The sequence below is a fragment of the Tachysurus fulvidraco genome, chromosome 25, assembly GCF_022655615.1.
Source record: "Tachysurus fulvidraco isolate hzauxx_2018 chromosome 25, HZAU_PFXX_2.0, whole genome shotgun sequence".
Taxonomy (NCBI): Eukaryota; Metazoa; Chordata; class Actinopteri; order Siluriformes; family Bagridae; genus Tachysurus; species Tachysurus fulvidraco.
The window spans coordinates 6025269-6042951 of record NC_062542.1 but is presented as its reverse complement, the minus strand read 5'-3'; the positions used below and the strand labels follow the sequence as shown (position 1 = coordinate 6042951).

Genomic DNA, 17683 nt, shown 5'->3' with positions numbered 1-17683 from the left:
AAGGAGACCACGCAACTTGACGTGTGTGCAAATGAGTTAGCTTGCTAATCTAATCTTTGTGTCTGGTTTGTTGTTCGTGTTGCCAGTTAACCCTGGAGACTGTGTAGTATTCTAGCATACTGGGTTTTGTCCTTAATCTGATGCTGAACACAAAGCCTAGGTGATGGTCTCAGAGCCCCTCCCTTTATTATTTAGTGTGTGTGTGTGTGTGTGTGTGTGTGTGTGTGTGTGTGTGTGTGTGATGGTAAACTGATGAACCACATGCTTCCATTGTTTTGGTTCCTCCACATCTTTAAAATGGTTTCGTGCTCTAACAACGATACGTTTTGATTATTCTGATTAAAGCCACATCAAAACAGTCTTGAAGGTATAAGCATCGAAGAGCCCAAGCCTCTCGCATCGTTGGATTTTGTCTTGTTTTCGGGTTTGAGAGTCGCTTCAGGTATGCTGATGTTCTGGGAACACGTCCACAACAGACGGATGTTTGCCTCGTGAAGGGTTTGCTCAGAGTCAGTGGATCAGCCAGTTCCACAGAAAATAAACCGGCCTGGAAAAGCTTGCCAAGGCAAACACAGCCTACGAGGAAATATCAGACGAACAAACTGCACTGTCCTTGTTGAAAGGCACTGTTACTTTTGTGGTTTTGTGGGAGCCCCATTCACAAGGACCTTGATTGATAATGTATTATTATACTAAACTATACAAAATATATAGAGATCATGCTATTCTTCTAAAGCATACAGTTCACTAATAAAACAAAACATTCATGCTATTTTTTTTTTTTTTTTTAAATCTAGACCCTGATCCCATCAGGGTGACCCTTAGCCTGTATCCCATCCTTGGTCAGGTCATTCTAAGGTATTGCAAAAAGGCACTTGATAGAAATAGGCCTTCTAAACTCCCACACCTAGCCACTTTTAAATGTTTTGACCTAGTGTATCAAACCTGTTTTCACTGGTCGCTTACAGCAATACAATACAATATCTAGAAAATGATACAAAAAATAGTTGCCTCACTTTAACTTTGTTAGTCCTGGCATCAATTCAATACTCAGGATCAGTATTGGGTTAAGACTAGCAAAAAACGGTGGCACAAATATTGGAGAAAAACGAAAAGGATAACTTCAAGTTGATCCTGTAATAAATGGAAAAGATGGGAATTGGATTTGCAAAACTGAATCAAACAATAAAAAAAAAGATGTTTTTGTTAGGATTGCTTTTTAATTATACTTTTATACCGTATTGTGGGCCTAAGTGTAAGAGTTTAACCGAATTAAAAAGACAACATTTTTGTTTAAAGTAGTTTTTGTGAATTGCTTTTTTTTTAAAAAATCTCATTTTAAAGCTTAATTAAAAAAAAAGAAAAGAATCATTGAATAGTTATCGATACTGGCTGATAGTCGTGGTTTCACTATCAACATTATTATTAGGAGAAGAAAGTAATATGATATCTCTTAATTTCATAGTTCCTCACTTCTGGGAAAACAACAATAAAATTGATGATTCATCCTTTGCTAGTGTTGTGTTCGTCACAAGACTATTACATGCTCTTTAGTTGAGAGAGTATGTACTGCCCCAGGAACAGGTATTCCTCTACACTAGTACATTACCCTGAACATTTTTTACATTTCCAGCCGCCTCTTGGATTCCCATTATTTGACAGGAACTTTTTTGTGGTGTTTCTGTCTATATGCACTATTGAGGTTTCTCTATCAGGACTAATGTTTTTATGTATCATTAAGATATCGTATGCCTTCTAATGATAATCGAGTGTCTCTCAGCTGATCCCCTGATGCTTAACCTCGACGTTAAGGTGCACCAAATTTAAACGGCATCTGTCCATCTAGGATATCGTCCGTGTTCATGTCAACTGGCGTGAATTGAAGGTGACGGTGAGAAATGCTCCAAGGGTGAAACTCGGCCTCAGTAAACTTAAGCTTTTCTTAATATTTTGCTAAATCAACAAGCTATTATTAAGTTCGTTTAGCTTCAGTAGAGTTGTGGTATATCTCAAGCATTGTTAGCTGTTGTGTGAAGCAGATAAGAACTTAAACTTGGATTACACTTTATTTCTGTTTTCTAAAACAAACACATAAGCATAAGGACTTCAATCACACCCGTTATGATTAGGCTAGAAAGAGAAAGATCACAGATCACAGTTCATCTGCTGTCTCTCCGGCCTCCTAAGGATGAGTTCTGCACTGCCACAGTGTCAGCGGTAGGCAGTGGAGGTGTTTAATTACCCGCACAGCATTGTGGTTCTGTTTGTAAGTTGTCTCAGGTGGTGTCTGCCACCAAGACACCAGGCTGTTTTGAGTGCTTTGGCTCCATTTTATAAAACTGGCCATCATTTGAAGATCAATACGGCCCCCAGGCTGATGCTTTGCTGAGTACCATAGCGAGTCTTACATAGTCCATTTCTGTAATCTCTGTATCAAAGCAAGGCCATGACTTTCTCATTTCATTCAGGAGCTTTTTTTCTCATTCGCACTGATGTTCCTGGCAGCCATGATGGTCTGTAACTCAACCTATGTTAACCTCATTTACCATTGACGTTGTGGGTTGTGTTTTTATAGCTGACTGTCCATAATTAGTGTAATTAGGGACCAGTCACATCTGTGGCCTGGGTTGCAAATTATGACTTCCTCTTTAATCTAGTGACCCCTACTATTCGTACATGTACAATCCGCCTCTAGTGGGGAAAGAAAAAAAAACAACTTTTATCAGTATGTGAGAAGCTCAGTACGCACACTCTTGTACACACACAGCCACACATGTATGACCTTAGAAGTTAGCCTGTGTGAGTCAGAAATGTCTGTTATGTAACATTTTGTCTTTTCATGATCCATTGCTACTCGGGTTGTTGCAGTTACATAAATAAGCTCTAAATGCTAACTGAAGTGAAAGAAATAGTGAGCACAAATGCATGGGTCTATTGTATACTTCCTAACCCTTATCTTTATTTATTTTTCTTTATGCATCCTGTTTACATGTACAGTTATGTGACCAAAATCATTTTATCTGTGCCCATTTGAACCTAGACAAGACTAATCTGTCTTACTCCACATTATATGGCAGCTACTGGCTATATCTTGTACCTTGAAGGTTAGGTGCGGTGTGTTGAATATAACCTTGAATAACGGTTCTAAACAAAGATGTACAACAAAATGTCCTGATAGACAGGCATTCGTTACTTTGGTATTAAGCAACCTTTAGCCATTTCTACTTCACAAACCATGGCACTTCTCCAAACATAACATGACAATCTGAATCAAATGTGCAGCAGCAGAACATATCAGAAATATATCAGCATATATCTAGTTAACTAGTCTGTAGTTCTGAATAAAAGCTACATTTTTACATTGTTACAGGACTCATAAACGAGGTTAGTTTCTATTTCCTTATCGGTTGCAACCTTGCTTGTGGACATATACTGTACCTTTGGGTCGCAGTTGAAGAAACTATCTAAGAAAGACAGTTAATGGCGTCCAGCCTGTATCACTTACAGCCATGTTGTTATCATTGACGTTTATGATAACCTACATACAACTTAGCTCACCCTAGCTGATATCCATGTTACATCAGCACTATTGAATTCTCCATTCTGATTTGACTGAAGGTGTTAATCTATATTCTATAACAGCAGCTCTGACAGCAGTTCCAGATATGCTCATACTACCGTGTTGATATTTTGAAACTTATCAAAAAGGCATTTTCTTTTTGAACTGAGTTTATAATTTTAGATTTTGAACCAGAAATAGAAAATGTACTGTACAGCTTCGGCTTATTTCCAGGGAAAGTTTTAAAAGGTAAAATTCTTAATATTCTTTACCTGTTAAAACACCGGTTTAATACTTTCGGCACACGATTTATGACCAGGTTTCCCAAAAGCACCACATCTTAATGGTCCTCTGACCAATGTCTTCGTCACGTTGTTCATCAGGGACTGGACATTCAATCATGCCATCATTCATTTTGGTGAGCAATTTTACACCACTCAGATGCTCTTACAATGATGTGTTGATTTGTGAGAGGAATCAAGTAGGGTGTTATTAGCTCAAGCAGCTTATTGAGGGTGACTGAAGCCCCAGCTGTGTCTTTGACCTCTTTCCCAGACTGAGAGCTCACACTGCTCCCTCAGGTCAGAGTCAGTGCTTATTTAGTCGATGACCCACCATCATGCCTCATCAACCCTCATCTCACCACCCTTGCTCTCTCACTCTTTCTCTGTCACAGGGAGGCAAATCACTCTGCTATAAAGGACACACTTTGCCTTAATTTTACTTGAATTTCCATTGCAGTAACTCGCTTAAGCACACCAAACACAGTAAAATTTGCCTCACAGAAGAGCCAGTTGAGTGAAATGGGAAAGGTCGCAAGAATCCAGCACCAAAAAGAATCCACTTCTTTTCGCAAATTAAACTTCAGGTTTGTCAAGGCAAACTTGTTTAACTGTATAATTCTAGTGAGACGCAAGACATCAAAAATTCAGGTCTCGTTTTCCCGAATAACCAAGAACGAATCTTATCTTATTGGACGCACCTTATTTTCAGAATATGCCGTCATGTTTAGATTTATAAAAAGCGAATTAGCTAGCTAAAATTTCCTGTTAACTGAATTACACTGTTCCTTTGGCCATAATTACTGAATCTCTCCTAGCTAAGAAAATAGTGTTGAGAAAGTCTGGTTTGTCTTCTGCTTTATTCAGTGAAGATAGTTTTGGTGAAGGTGGCTATAAAACAGGATTTTTGCAATCTGATGCCTTTTATTTTTTCATCGCTAACTTTGGGAATTAGACTTTATTCCAGAGTCAACATATAAAACTACAGATGTCTTCATTTGGCTGGTTTCTTCTTTCTGCTTGGAAGATGAAGAGGAAGTTTCCTCCTTTGTTCTTTTATTTTAATGAATTTTTGTGGGTCAGCAAGGTCCGAGTCAGAGCAGCACTTCCCTTATGATTAATATTGCAAGACTAGAGGGTAAAAATCAAGTAACGCAAGCAGCAAGCTTATAAAAACGCTATTTGCTGCTTTGAATAGGACTGCATTAGTTGGTATGTACTTTTAGCTCTTTGTTGCCATGACAACATTACAGAGAAATCTAGAACTAGATTCTTCTGTTCTAGATTTACCAATGAATTTATTTTAGATCTTTGCAAATCTTTAACATTTCTTCTCTCAAGTTTCTGATAACCTTTTAAAATGTATCCAAATAAATTCTGCTGACTGGAATTGGCTTGACTTTCATTTTTGGGTTGCTCATTTCTATCACATCACCCATTTCCATTCGCACCTTCATGGCAAGGTCTAAAGTGTGAGCCGCTCCTATAGAAACAGCTGCTTTGAACTTGTGCCCACGTCACGCGGTGCCAGCACAAGCGCTCTCGGAGTGGCATCATTCCTGCAGCCACCCCCACCCTTCACAGCAACCACATCATCTAGCAACTCGGCCAAAAGACACTCTAGTTTTCTCATCTTTATTTCCCTTCTTTTTTCCCCTTGGTTGCAGAAAGACAGGATCTCTCACATACACACCTTGCCTAACTCTTCTATTGAAGAGTGAATGCCATTCACTCTAATTCTTTTGCTTTTCTGTATTTTTCCCTCCACCCTCCTCTTTTCCCTCCCCTTCTTCGCTCTCATGTAGCCCCAGCTGGGATGCAGTGTTTAGTATGCTGCCCATGACTCTCTGTCTTTCCTGCCCCTCCACAGAAAGCAGGACAGGGTGTTTAGCAAAGAGGGGAATGTGGGGGTGGGATGTGGCAATGTGGGAGCACAGTTTCTAAGAGACCCTCATCCGGAATGCTCACTCTAAGTATGACCCTATAAAAGTCTATCCTCGCTGGCTGTGGTTGGTCCCCCACTTTTTAAGCTTTGAGAGTCACAGCCACTGATCCTCATGGCCTTGAGCAATGGTTAGTGAGGGTTTTGTCTTTGCAGCAGGGAACCTCATGACATTGATCAGAGTGTAGTTATGGCCTGAGATATTCAGGGACATATCCATAATACGAGTGGTAGATCCTTAAATGAGGGCCTTCAGAAAATTGGGGGATGGGCAGGTTCCTAAAGACGAGGCTTGGGGAAGTATCCAGCAGAGGGAGGGGAGGTTCCCAGGGCTTTCAGAAGCCATGGGTGAAAGGGAAGGCCAAGGTCTGCTTTGTTCCATGGAAGGTCGAAGGTCTTTGGAAAACTGAGGAAAGAAACAGAACAGTTACAGGACTTTATGAAAGAGATTAATGTTCGAAGCAGTGTCATCAGAGCATGTATCAATGAATAACCTGTATCTCCTATGGTGCAGACCACTGATCTTCAGTATTTTATTTTTCAAGAAGATATTTACTGCTTTAATGATAGGAAATGGGAAAAGACATTATTCTGATGCAAACAGTGACCAGCTACTTGAAAACAACCTTTTGAGTCTTGATCTTGAACTCAACACCATAACCACTGAGTTAGCATTACCATGGTGCTAGTTAATCTTTTCTCTTGTACTCGGTATCTCATGAGTTTGCCAACATTTGTCCCCTCTCGCATTCTCCCACGGTGCTCCCATGATGCACCATTCACAGTCTACTCTTCCTGCACTGTCATTCATTGCATTCACTTCATTGTGGCCTAGACTATGATTGCAGGGTGGAGGGCTAGGGGGAGATTGAAGGCACATGAAAAGATTCAACACTGTGTTTAAACCAGTTCTTCCACCCTGGAGGGTAGGAAATTGGGAAGAACCCAAGTCAGAGAAAAAGACTGTAGGGTTTGCTTCTTGTCCGCTTTTCTTCCAAAACAGAGGGAATAGTCAAGGGTGAATCATAAATTTATTAGCTAGCCCACCGGGCAATTGAAAGCTTTAGAGTGCTTGTACAGGTCCATGATTTGGTTGCCTAGAAACTGAATAGTCCAAAGAATTGTCTTATATAATGTGTGTCAAATTAGATAGTTAAGTACATTAATACAGACTGTCAAGGTTTGAGTATTATAAAAAGGATCGTTTTATTTTGAAGCCATTGTCCTCAATATACTGTACCTGTGACCACATCCAAATAAGTTAGGCTCATTCTGGATGTTAAGCAAGGTTTAAACCAGATAAACAGTTATGCTTTTCCCTAGTGGCCACTACACAAATTTCAGATTTCAGAAATCCTGAACTGCTCAGACTACATGAATTTCAACTACTTCAATTTACAGTACTGTTTTTGTGTGTGTTGTTTTGACCAGTGTTTCAACATTAGTGTGGTTTTGTGATCATGAAAAGATAATCTGTCACGTGTACATGCAAACAAATTCCCCTTAGACGTTCTGCTGTCTGTAAAGATGGCCATAGAAAGACAGATAACAATAACCTACGTCTGTTCTGCCTGGGCGCCTTGTCTGTTGTACCATTGTCCTGTTTTTTGGGGTGAGACCAGGACATCAACTGTGAGGGAGGGGGATCATAACCGCACACTCCAATTTAATTAGAGACTTTTATTGACGTGGATATGTTAAAAGGGTGTCGTTTCTTTGTCTATATATATTTTAAAATTTTGTTATGAACCAAAGTGTAGCCAAGCAGTCATTAGAATTTTGGTTAGAAATGTCAACTGGAAAAAATCGTGACCGAGTGAAATGCAAGTTTATATGTTTTAAGTTGCACAGTGTGCGTAGATAAGCTTGTTAGCTGTCAAGGCTAATTAGAGAGATGTCAAAGTTCAAGGGTGTTTGGGTAACAGACAACAAACATGCATGTATGAAACGGTATTGTGTGTATGACACACTTTTCTCCACACCCTCAGGCATAGACAATACCATGTGTCCCTACCACATACTGAGATAATGTCTATTAATATACCAGATATGACATATTTGTGTCTTTTGTTTCCTCTGCATCTTGCAACTAGCTCATTTTAATGATGTGAACTGTTAATTGCAAGATGTGTCTGTTCAGTTTGTTAAGCACACACTTGCATGCAGCGTCTTGTGGCTAAAGCCCAAGTGGTTTCTATAGAGATGCAAGCCCACATAACCGTATATGCCTTTACTATATTAAGACACTTGTGTATGTATCACCACAACCGTGCTTTTACCCAACAACTACTGACTAACTTGCAGAAGTGACCAACACTTTTTGCAGGAGCAGACATATTGCTAGACCAGGCGCCTGAGATGAGCAGATTACAGATCATTCACAGTTTTCATTCACAGGACAAGCAGTTATTTTTTTTTTTTTTTTACTTCACAAGTCATGAAAGAACACTACGTCCTATTCGTCTTCACATAACAAAAGATGTTAAACTGTAGTACACTCCAATTGTTTCATATTTATATGTCTTTTGTCTCCCCCCCCCAAAAAAAAAAAAAAACCCAAAAAAACCTCGATGCTGTGGCACATGCTACATTTCTAGATGTGCATTTCTACATTTTCACTAATCTTTCCGGAATCAGGAACATGAACCTTGAATGCTAGCATGACATACTGTCACTTCACAAGTTAAAAAAAAAAGGGAACCTAGACCATATATGGTTTTTATATGTGACCAAAGAACACAGCACTACTTCTGCTCGCACAAGAGTTTAGCGCCTGTGGCTGAAATAAATTGATTCACATGTTCGAGCTTCATGTTAATGTGGTAATGATTATACAGACACATCAGTTCTGAGGATTAAAGCAAATTTTTTATTACAAAAGAGAAATAACCAAGTAAGAAATAAAAAACAATAATAAAAAAACAGTTGAATTGTAAAGGTGTATCTGTGAAATAATAATTATTATTTATTTCCATATTTTGTATCGATTTCCTATAGTGTTAACCTAATACCGGCACAGACCCCTCATATGTGTATAATGATGTAACTCATTTTCTAAGACAACAACAAAAACACAAGTGGTACTTAAATTTCTTTAACTTTTTAAGTAAAATAAGTTTGCCTTTTAAGGCCGAGATGGTGGGATGAACATTGGAGTCTCGGTGGAGACAATGAAATTATATTTATTCAGCTGAGCCCACTGCTGCTTTCCAAGAGACCAGAAGCCTTTGCTGCAAAAATATGCTCTTCATCCCGACACGTTGCCAAAGAGGCAGCATACTCCCCATACCAGAGAATTCCTCCCGGACTCCACCCCGCCTCCCCTAGCCGTCTGATTCCAACCTTGATTACAAATGTCTGCTTACTGTGTCTTCCATTTTTATTCAAAGAGGCTATGCTTTCAGAATAATCTTTCTTAATTGACTTAATTTAACTGTACTTATTTATTGTGGATAATTTTTGTTTATCCTGGAAGAAAATCTGCCAGTCACCAATTTGTTAGAGGCAGTGGCATCTTATGGGTCTAACGCAGACTGTAAACCGTTAATCAAGCCCGTCTAATTCTCAATATGTATTCTAAGATCAGACCTTCGAGTGGATTGTAAATGAACTAATAAAAATTAATATATTGCATCTAGAAAAACCTTTATTTTGAGGAGTCAAATGCAGTGTTAAAATACTGATTATAAGTACTGCATTCATTTTTTTGCATTCAGTTTCACTTGCAAACACTGATTGCAGGTAGCCAAATAAATGCTCAAATTATTAACTGAATTTTTGCAGATCATCATAAAAACATTAAGTATTGTGATTAAGTTATTTTGTTAGTTACTGATTACCCATTATTAACAGTTTTTTCTTCCTGAAACAACCCTAGGTGTGTTTTTGTTGTTTAAGATAATTTCCTGAAAATAGTTCTAATCAGAGGTCATTAAGGAAGTGAAACACAACCGTGTATGATGCAGTGTTTAAATAGATGCTTCAGTTATTTAGAGCTTTAACTGTACTAAATTTATTTTCTGTGTCTTTTACTCCTGGAGAGCAACGTTTCTTCTTTTAGCTTTGATTTTGTACTGGAGTTTTAAGTTTTACCTAGCAAAATCCCTAAAGTAATAAAAGTTTGTGACCGTAATCCAAACTTAATCACTGGCTTCACACAACACTGATCTCTCAGCATTGTCTGGTAATAGGATTTGTGCTTAAATGATGGTTTACCACTTGTATTCATTTGGAACACCTACACACCTGATGATTCATGCATTTATTCAATCAAGCAGCAGCAGAGTACATATAATCCTGCACATACAAGTCAAGCGCTTCAGTTAATGTTCATGCAACACATCAGAAACTGAACAGTTAAAATCCACAGCTTTTTTTTATATTTTCAGGTCTCTTACGTTTTGTTGAGCTTGTGCATGCTGTAGATTGAAATTCTTGTTATATTGGCTGGTTTAATGGAACAGGACTTGGTCTTCTGTGTTGTAGGCCATTCGGCATTTTGTGTCCGCTGAGATGCTTTTCCGCTTATCACAGTTGTAAAGAGTGGTTGTTTGAGTTACTTTTCCAGTCTGCATTTTGCTGTGACCGCTCTCATCAACAAAGTGTTTCCACCCAGAGAACAGACTCTCATTGAATGTCTTGGGCTTTTTTCCTGTCATCAGTTTTTGAAATACTCAAACTAGTCTTTTGGGTGCCAACAATCATGACTTGCACAGTGTTATTGAGATATTTCCCCCTATTCTGGTTTGTGTTGTGAACAGGAACTGAAGTATGGAAATGGATTTTATGTCTTGTATTATAATAGGATCAAACTTAAGTATTGAATTGCCATTATGGCTTATCACATCGTAATGTACTGTGCTTAGTCATTTTTATAACAGTAAATCATGCAGAACCAGAAACCAGATAACACACAGGTTATAGGTTTAGAGTTTATCTTTCTGTCTCTATGTAGGTCTGTATTGATTAGTTTTTACTCTGAAACCTTTATGTATCAGAATTAAGCCATTTGTTTACTCATCATCTCTTATCGAAAAGGAAATGTTCAGCCCTGGTCACCTATGACCTCTGAACATTTTATGTTATCTGTTCCTTATGAGCCTATTTCATTTTTAAGAGCTGTGACACACTCAACAGAATGATGCATGTCTGTCTGGTTTACTGTGTAATTTATTTTCATTGCCATAAGTGATGTCTGCTTGGGGGTTGATGGCTCCAGCTTTTGACTTTTGTCTTTACACTTGATAACTCAGTCAGATCCGTGGCATTAAAATGGCCTTTATTCTCCCTTTTTTGTGCCAAGTGTCAGGACCCCACTGGGTTCGGAAATGCGTCGTGTTTATGCGAGCAATGAGCCTGACAGAGATGCCTGGTAAGTATACCTTCCTCTTCACCTGTACTCCATGAATGCAGGCTGGGGTTCAGCAACTCACAAATCACATTCATCAGCAACTGAACCGATTAATGGAATGATCCCCGGCTAATGTTCATCATGTGCTCTGTATTTATATAAGCAAAAAGATAGCGGGTAAAGTAGCAAATGCCCGTATGTTACAAAGAAATGATGTCCGATAAAGCTGGTGGCATACTTTAAACGAAAAAGGATGCAGCCAAACTGCTGCCAACTCACAATCCTCAATACATTAAAGAAAGAAACCCGCCGAATGCTTTTGAGAAATTGTAAGCAGAGTCGACTTAATCACGCACAAATTTAAGAATACCGTTCGACATTAAAAGCAACGCACATGTGCCAGCATTTATGGTTTAGCTTTAGAATGAATACCAATAAATTATACCACTAAGGGAATATGGAAGTCATCTAAAGCTGTATATTTTTGCTTTTTTAGATAAAGCAGAAGTGTACAATGTGCCTGAGAGAAACTGAAGCAGAAAGGATTTAGCTGTTACTTTCACTTTGCTTTAATTAAACTAGGTGAATTTTGACCTGTGAATTTTTGAGGTTTGTGGTAAGAATGTGAACTTTCAGTAAAACAGAGGAGGCCGTAATTATTAAGTAGAGAGCACACTAGTATTTCACCTCATTGTTTTTCTTAGTGTTGCTTGTCACACATCATTTAAAAAAAGAAAAATGCCGTTTCACACACCGGTATATTTTAGGGCTTTTGTTTTAAAATTTTGTTAAGATTTTCTTCTTAGCCATGTTGGCATGTTTGGAAGGAGCAGGAAATTCTAGAAAAAACTTATCACAAACCAGGTCGCTTTCAAGTCTTTTTCGTTTGTTATCCCACCAGCTTTGCTACACCAGCCCAGTACTCACAGCCATTGTGAGTTTATGGGTTTATATTTTTTAAACATTGTAAATTGTCATTTGCCAATCATCAACCATTATCTGGAATACTGACACTAGGTTTTGGAATTCATACTGTTCCAGTTAGTGTTCATCCCTAAACTAGCAAAATGAATTTATCATGTTATAGTGACTCATATCGATTAAGGTTCACTTGCTGACTCACTGAAATTTGAACCCAGTTCTGCCCATATCTGTTGATGTGCATGTTGTCACCACATATTTGTGTGTATGTATGTGTGTGCATGTTCGTCACTTGTGCGTGTCATTTGTGTGTTTTGTGCTTGTGCTCCTGCTGTGTGCTGTCTAATCTCTCCAGAATGTACAGTTGTCCTATAGCACTACCAGCTTCTCTATATGGGTACACTTTGAGGATTAGACCTTATTTATATGTAGCATCGAAGTACTTCCCTGTTTCTTCTAGGGAAAGGTTTCTGTGGATCGTTGAACGAACATGGCTTTATAGTGGTTTTAATAGTGGGAAGTTCAGCAGCTTGAGCCAGACCGTTGGCTGCCGTTCAGGACTAAAGATTCAAAGCCAACAGTACATCTTGTTAACATGTTTAGAAGATCTAATTTGGTTAAATTTCAACAAAAAAAATTCTTGTATTCATTTTCTCATCATAATATGCTAATTATTTGATTTTTTTATCTAAAGAACACCATAATGTAGGTTTTATCCTTATTTAATATTCTGGAACATCATCACCGTTTGGTTTTGTCAGTTCCGACACCTTATAATAGACCGCTTCCAACCAGGATGGGTGGTGAAAACATGTACTTCCATCAGGATACATGGAAGGAGGAAATCTTAGTTTGCCCTCTTCTGCAAATGTTAGCTCACTCATATCCACATAAATTGTGATGGACAAGGGAAGATTTTTCAAGTTCTAACCTATTAGAACAAGCACTGTGGCACAAGACTTGCTGTTACAGAAAATGACTTGATAGATTCCGACTATAGTCGAATTTCATTTATGCCATTCTCTAGTTTTTACTTATTTGTACTCTCAAACAAATGAAATGTCAAATTCCACAGCAAGGAAAGTGTCATACGAGCGACTCCACCTCATTTCACCCAGAGCAGCTGAGGAGCTTCAATTGTGGCATTGACCCCAGTTCAGATCGCACTTCATCACATCAAATATTCAACAGGTGCCTGGGTGTGCATCGGTGACAGCAACAAGGAGCAAGTGAAGGAAAACGGGGCATTTTTTGAGAAGTAAATAGGCTTCATCAGAGCAGAAAATGGTATTACAGAGAAAACGGCGTGTGCCTTTACTTACAGTGAGGAACGACAGGCGATTATTCATAGAGTAACAATGTCGGAGATTTATGATGCGATGATAACAGAAGGTGGATGACTCGCCGATTGTGGACACTATTTCTGACCTCTGACCTTTGGCCCCAGCCTTCAGAATGTTCAAGAAGAAAGGGATGTCCAAGGTAACATTTGGATTTCTTTTTTTAGTATCATTTATGACGTGGTGATATGGTGGATTAGCAGTGGTAGTCGATAGTGTGACTCTACCGATAATGAAAACTGAAATATTAGTTTATTATTCGTGATGTTTGATTAACATTGTGAAAATTCAGCCCTCGTTATCAGAAATGATAATCTTTAGGTTACTGAGACATATGAAGTACGTATCATAGCGTACATATCGTTCTTCGGGTTTGTCTACATGAAAGACAATATGGACAATAGTGTGTAAAAAATATGATCTGTCATATAAATATTGGCTGATTACAGGGCCCTGGTCTGTCATACAGTTACTGTCTTGTTTTGCGCCAGTTTGGCTTCATGAAAAGCAGCTGGTTAGTGAAGACACATTCCTGTAATCCACTGTACCACAAAGCCCTGACAGAGAAACCCGAGCTAGCCACAGCGGACGGGTGTGGGGTTACTGAATGTCCTGTAGGATGCCTGCTTACACCAAGGCTTGGAATGCTGGTAAAAAAAAAAATGGTTCTTTTTATCATATTTTTTAAATTATAGTAGTAGTAGTAGTAGCAGCTCAGACTATAGAAAACTCAAAGGTTGCTATCGTTACCAACTATATCCAAGGTTTACCAAGGATATGAACGGAAGTGTGGTCCGTAGTGATATGTACCGTCATTATTCTATAAAAATTGTGACTGCTGGCAACCAAACTAACTAGTAAGTAATTAGATGTTTGCCTCAGAGCTAGGGATTGGTGGATTGATAATTGACACTTAGTCACATGGAAAGCCCAATGGGTTGCCCAGTCCTGTTTTTGGTTGCCTGGAAATCTAGTCTTAACGTGGTAGCTAGTAATGTGCTTTGTTACGTGCATTAATGCAGAAACAAAAGAGCATATGTTGTAATGTTTCATGACTAATGAACCAAGCATCCATACTCTTTACAGCAGTACCCAGGTGTTGAGCTTAATAGTGCATTTTAGATTGTTTGGAGTAAACCTTCTTAGACCATTGTCTGCTCGCTGTATATTTGTATACCGCTCTGCTTCCCTTTACCATGTATTTTGGTAAGAATTGCAGGTGCCAGCTGGGTTTTATTTTATCCTCTGATCCTGCTCTATTTGGGCAGTGGAGGCTGGAAAAAAGAGATGCGATGCAAAATGTCCCCTGTTCCAGTGCACAGATGTGCGATATTCCAAGTGCATTAATGGGCAGCATTTGGGGGGGGAGTCCCATGATGCTTGACATGAATTAAGTAAAGTGATTTTGAGTACTGAACCGTGTACTCATCAGACTCTTTGAAAAAGAAAAAGAAGCAGCGTTTGGGAGGGAAATTCTTTTCTTCTCATATTCTAGCTTGGTAGGAAGTACAGGGTCAGAAAGATACAACACCCGTGCAGCAGAGAGGGTTATGGGCCTTTCTCAAGTTTCCAACAGTGGCAGTTTAGTGGTGCTGGGGCTTAAACCAACAACATTCTGATCAGATCCAGAGCCTTTATGATTGAGCCTCCACTCCCTACATCATTTTGTTGTGGCAATGGCGTTAAAATATGTTTTAGCATTTTGATAGCATTTCATCTTTCCTCTAGTGTGTGTTTGGCATAATTGTATATCACTCCTATATCACCATATGACTTGGTCATTTTTTCCAGACCATGAATTCACAAAGACAAATGTAACCGTACTATTTCTGCTCCCTTTTATAGATTTTGGCATCCAGCCAAGCTAGGATTGATTTCTCTTTTCCCTTGTGAGTACTCTTACCTCAGCTGTTGCTAGAGACACAGCAAAAGGAGAATAAATGTGATTATCTTTGCATCATAATCGAGAAAGTGCAATTTTTTAAAGAGGGAAACTTATAGCTGTGCTTCTTTTATCCAGAAGATTTCAGCCTTGTAAGAGTTTGATCTGGAATATTGCACAGGGGACTGAAGAGCTGGAAGCGATGGGGTGAAATATAGACTGTGTGCGGCCGCGATAGACGTTGACTCTACATCTTATGCTTCCATGCGCGTGAAAATCATAACAATGTAATGCAAATTCATCTACAAGCCAGTTAAACTGCTTATGAATGACAAAATTAAAGGTTTCAGCCATGGCTGAAAAGCCACTAAGCTGGTTTTGTTGTGTTGCATGCATCAACAGCTATAATGGCTTTACCTTTGGTTGTGTTGAGACTGCTAATTTGTGGCTTTCCCTAAAGCATAAGCTGGACTGACTAGAACCTGGGATGAACTGGAAAATGCTTGAACTTTTATGACTTAACTGTACAAATCTGAAGGAGTGGCTGCTGTCTAGCTTACCGTTGCTTAATTGCAATATGGCTAAATGTCACTTTGACTCCCTTTAACTGTAAGACAAACTTTTTTTATTGACCATCTTCAAAGGTTTCTCCTTGCCCAGTGCGATGCAGTTGGCTTTACCGGTAAGTGAGACGGGTATTTCTTCCTTTTTCTGTCGTGTCCTTTGATTTTTGGCTCAACCGAATATCACCTTACAGATATTACTAGCTTTTAATATGATCTTTCTTTTTTTTTTTTTTTTAACAAATAATTCAATTCTGCTGCTTAACGCTTAATTCCAGTCACTGGAGCTTGAAGTGACAGAAGTGAACTTGCATTAGAGCTGCTCATACCCTGAGGGGAAATAGCCTAGTTTGCACAACACATCCATAAACATGTCAGACAGTGTTGTTTCTCAAATAGTGGCATGTGGGTGAAACTTCACAACGTCAGACTAGCCCCTACACAGCAAAGCTTAATCAGTATTACCAGAACTGGAATGAGCTTGCTTTATAAGTCATAGCACGACACAACTGATGCATTTTCTTTCTCAAGAATAGCGTAATGCTCATGTATGTGGTCTGCGCAAGCCCACATTCTAATCCTGTCGCCCCAGAGCTGATCTCAAACTGAGCAACACTTGAATCAGCTGCTTAAAGTCTGCTTGAACTTGATGTGTGTGACATGGTAGGATGCAACATAGACATGTGCCAATAATGGGTTTTCCTGATGCATCGCAATTCTCAAGCTCTGTGTATCATATAAAATCGTTGTTTTGTTATGGGTATATTTGAATTCTTAAGCTATAAGAATTATAGCTAATTATTGTACAGGTTGCTTTCCCATTTGAATAAAATCCTAGGGATGTTTCCTTTTCAGTTATATTTGTTACGACAGAGTGCGACACACTCGAATGTGAGCCAAAACAACTGGCAAACACGTCGTGCAATTTAGGCTGCGGGCAACATGTTGATATTCTAGATGCAAGCCATCCGGTCCAAAAGCTGTAGTGCTTTTCAACAAGGAAAAAATAATGAAACCTAAAAGTTAATTTGATTTAGTGTCAGGATTTAAAAGGATTTTAGTGTCTACCTTAAATTAAAATGAGCCAGTTGAAACCAAAAACCAGAATCACACACCACATCCTCAGATAATTAATTTAAAGCCTGAGGGCTAAAAAGCGACCAGTAACTGCTTTTTCAGCTACAGCAGCATTGTATCATAGGTAAAGTTTTTCATAACATAGGTAAACGTTTGTCTCATGATGCCACAGTAGATGCCAAGTGGGTGGGACCGTAGTCTCACTGGTTAATTTTGGAGTCACAAATGATTACTGTTTTCTTATTGGTGGTTCTTCTCTTTTTCTCTGCGTGCAAAGATTTTCTTCTTATCTATGTTTAAGCTTTTAATGCAGCTTTTTTAACCACCCAGCCGATGCTTATCTTTCTTGCTCGATCAAACGTCACACAAGCTGATTTTTCCTGTGCTAGAACCTTTCCCGCTGTGATCCAGACACCTACCAAAGCTACAAAATCTGTGCTTCTGTGGCCCACTTGAAACAGAGGAAGTAAAATAGCCCACAGTTCCCAGGAGAGCGAATCCAGTTAGAGTGTTGCTGACGATATGGGAGTTTGTTCTGTGTCTCTAACTCTGATGGGGGGAAAGAAAAATTAAGGAGAAGTTAATGACTCTAACAATGGCTTTAACATGAATTTCCTCAGCAGGTAATGATCATGGGGAAGTGCATGTGTGTGATTGTGGAGAACTTGTTTTGTACACCAGCATGCAGTATGGGAGTAAACCCTTCTGGCCGACGTATCTGATATATATCCCTCTGGGTTTTTTTTTTTTTTTGGTTTTTGTTTTTTT

General features: G+C 38.9%; 1 protein-coding gene across 10 annotated transcripts in view; it reads left to right on the top strand.

Moving 5' to 3' along the window:
* arhgap33 (Rho GTPase activating protein 33) overlaps positions 1-17683 on the top strand; it is a 43614-nt gene that overhangs the window by 2283 nt on the left and 23648 nt on the right. For 3 of the 10 annotated variants that reach the window (XM_027171707.2, XM_027171699.2, XM_027171731.2), the window contains exons 2-3: positions 11085-11153; positions 15920-15957. The exons of 1 other annotated variant lie outside the window; for it this stretch is intronic. In XM_027171707.2, coding sequence (XP_027027508.2) covers positions 11085-11153; positions 15920-15957 — 107 coding nt within the window. Of the gene's footprint in view, positions 1-11084; positions 11154-13128; positions 13536-15919; positions 15958-16007; positions 17539-17683 lie in introns of those variants that run through there. 6 more of the 10 variants (XM_027171713.2, XM_027171741.2, XM_047808553.1 and 3 more) reach the window with 5 other exon arrangements.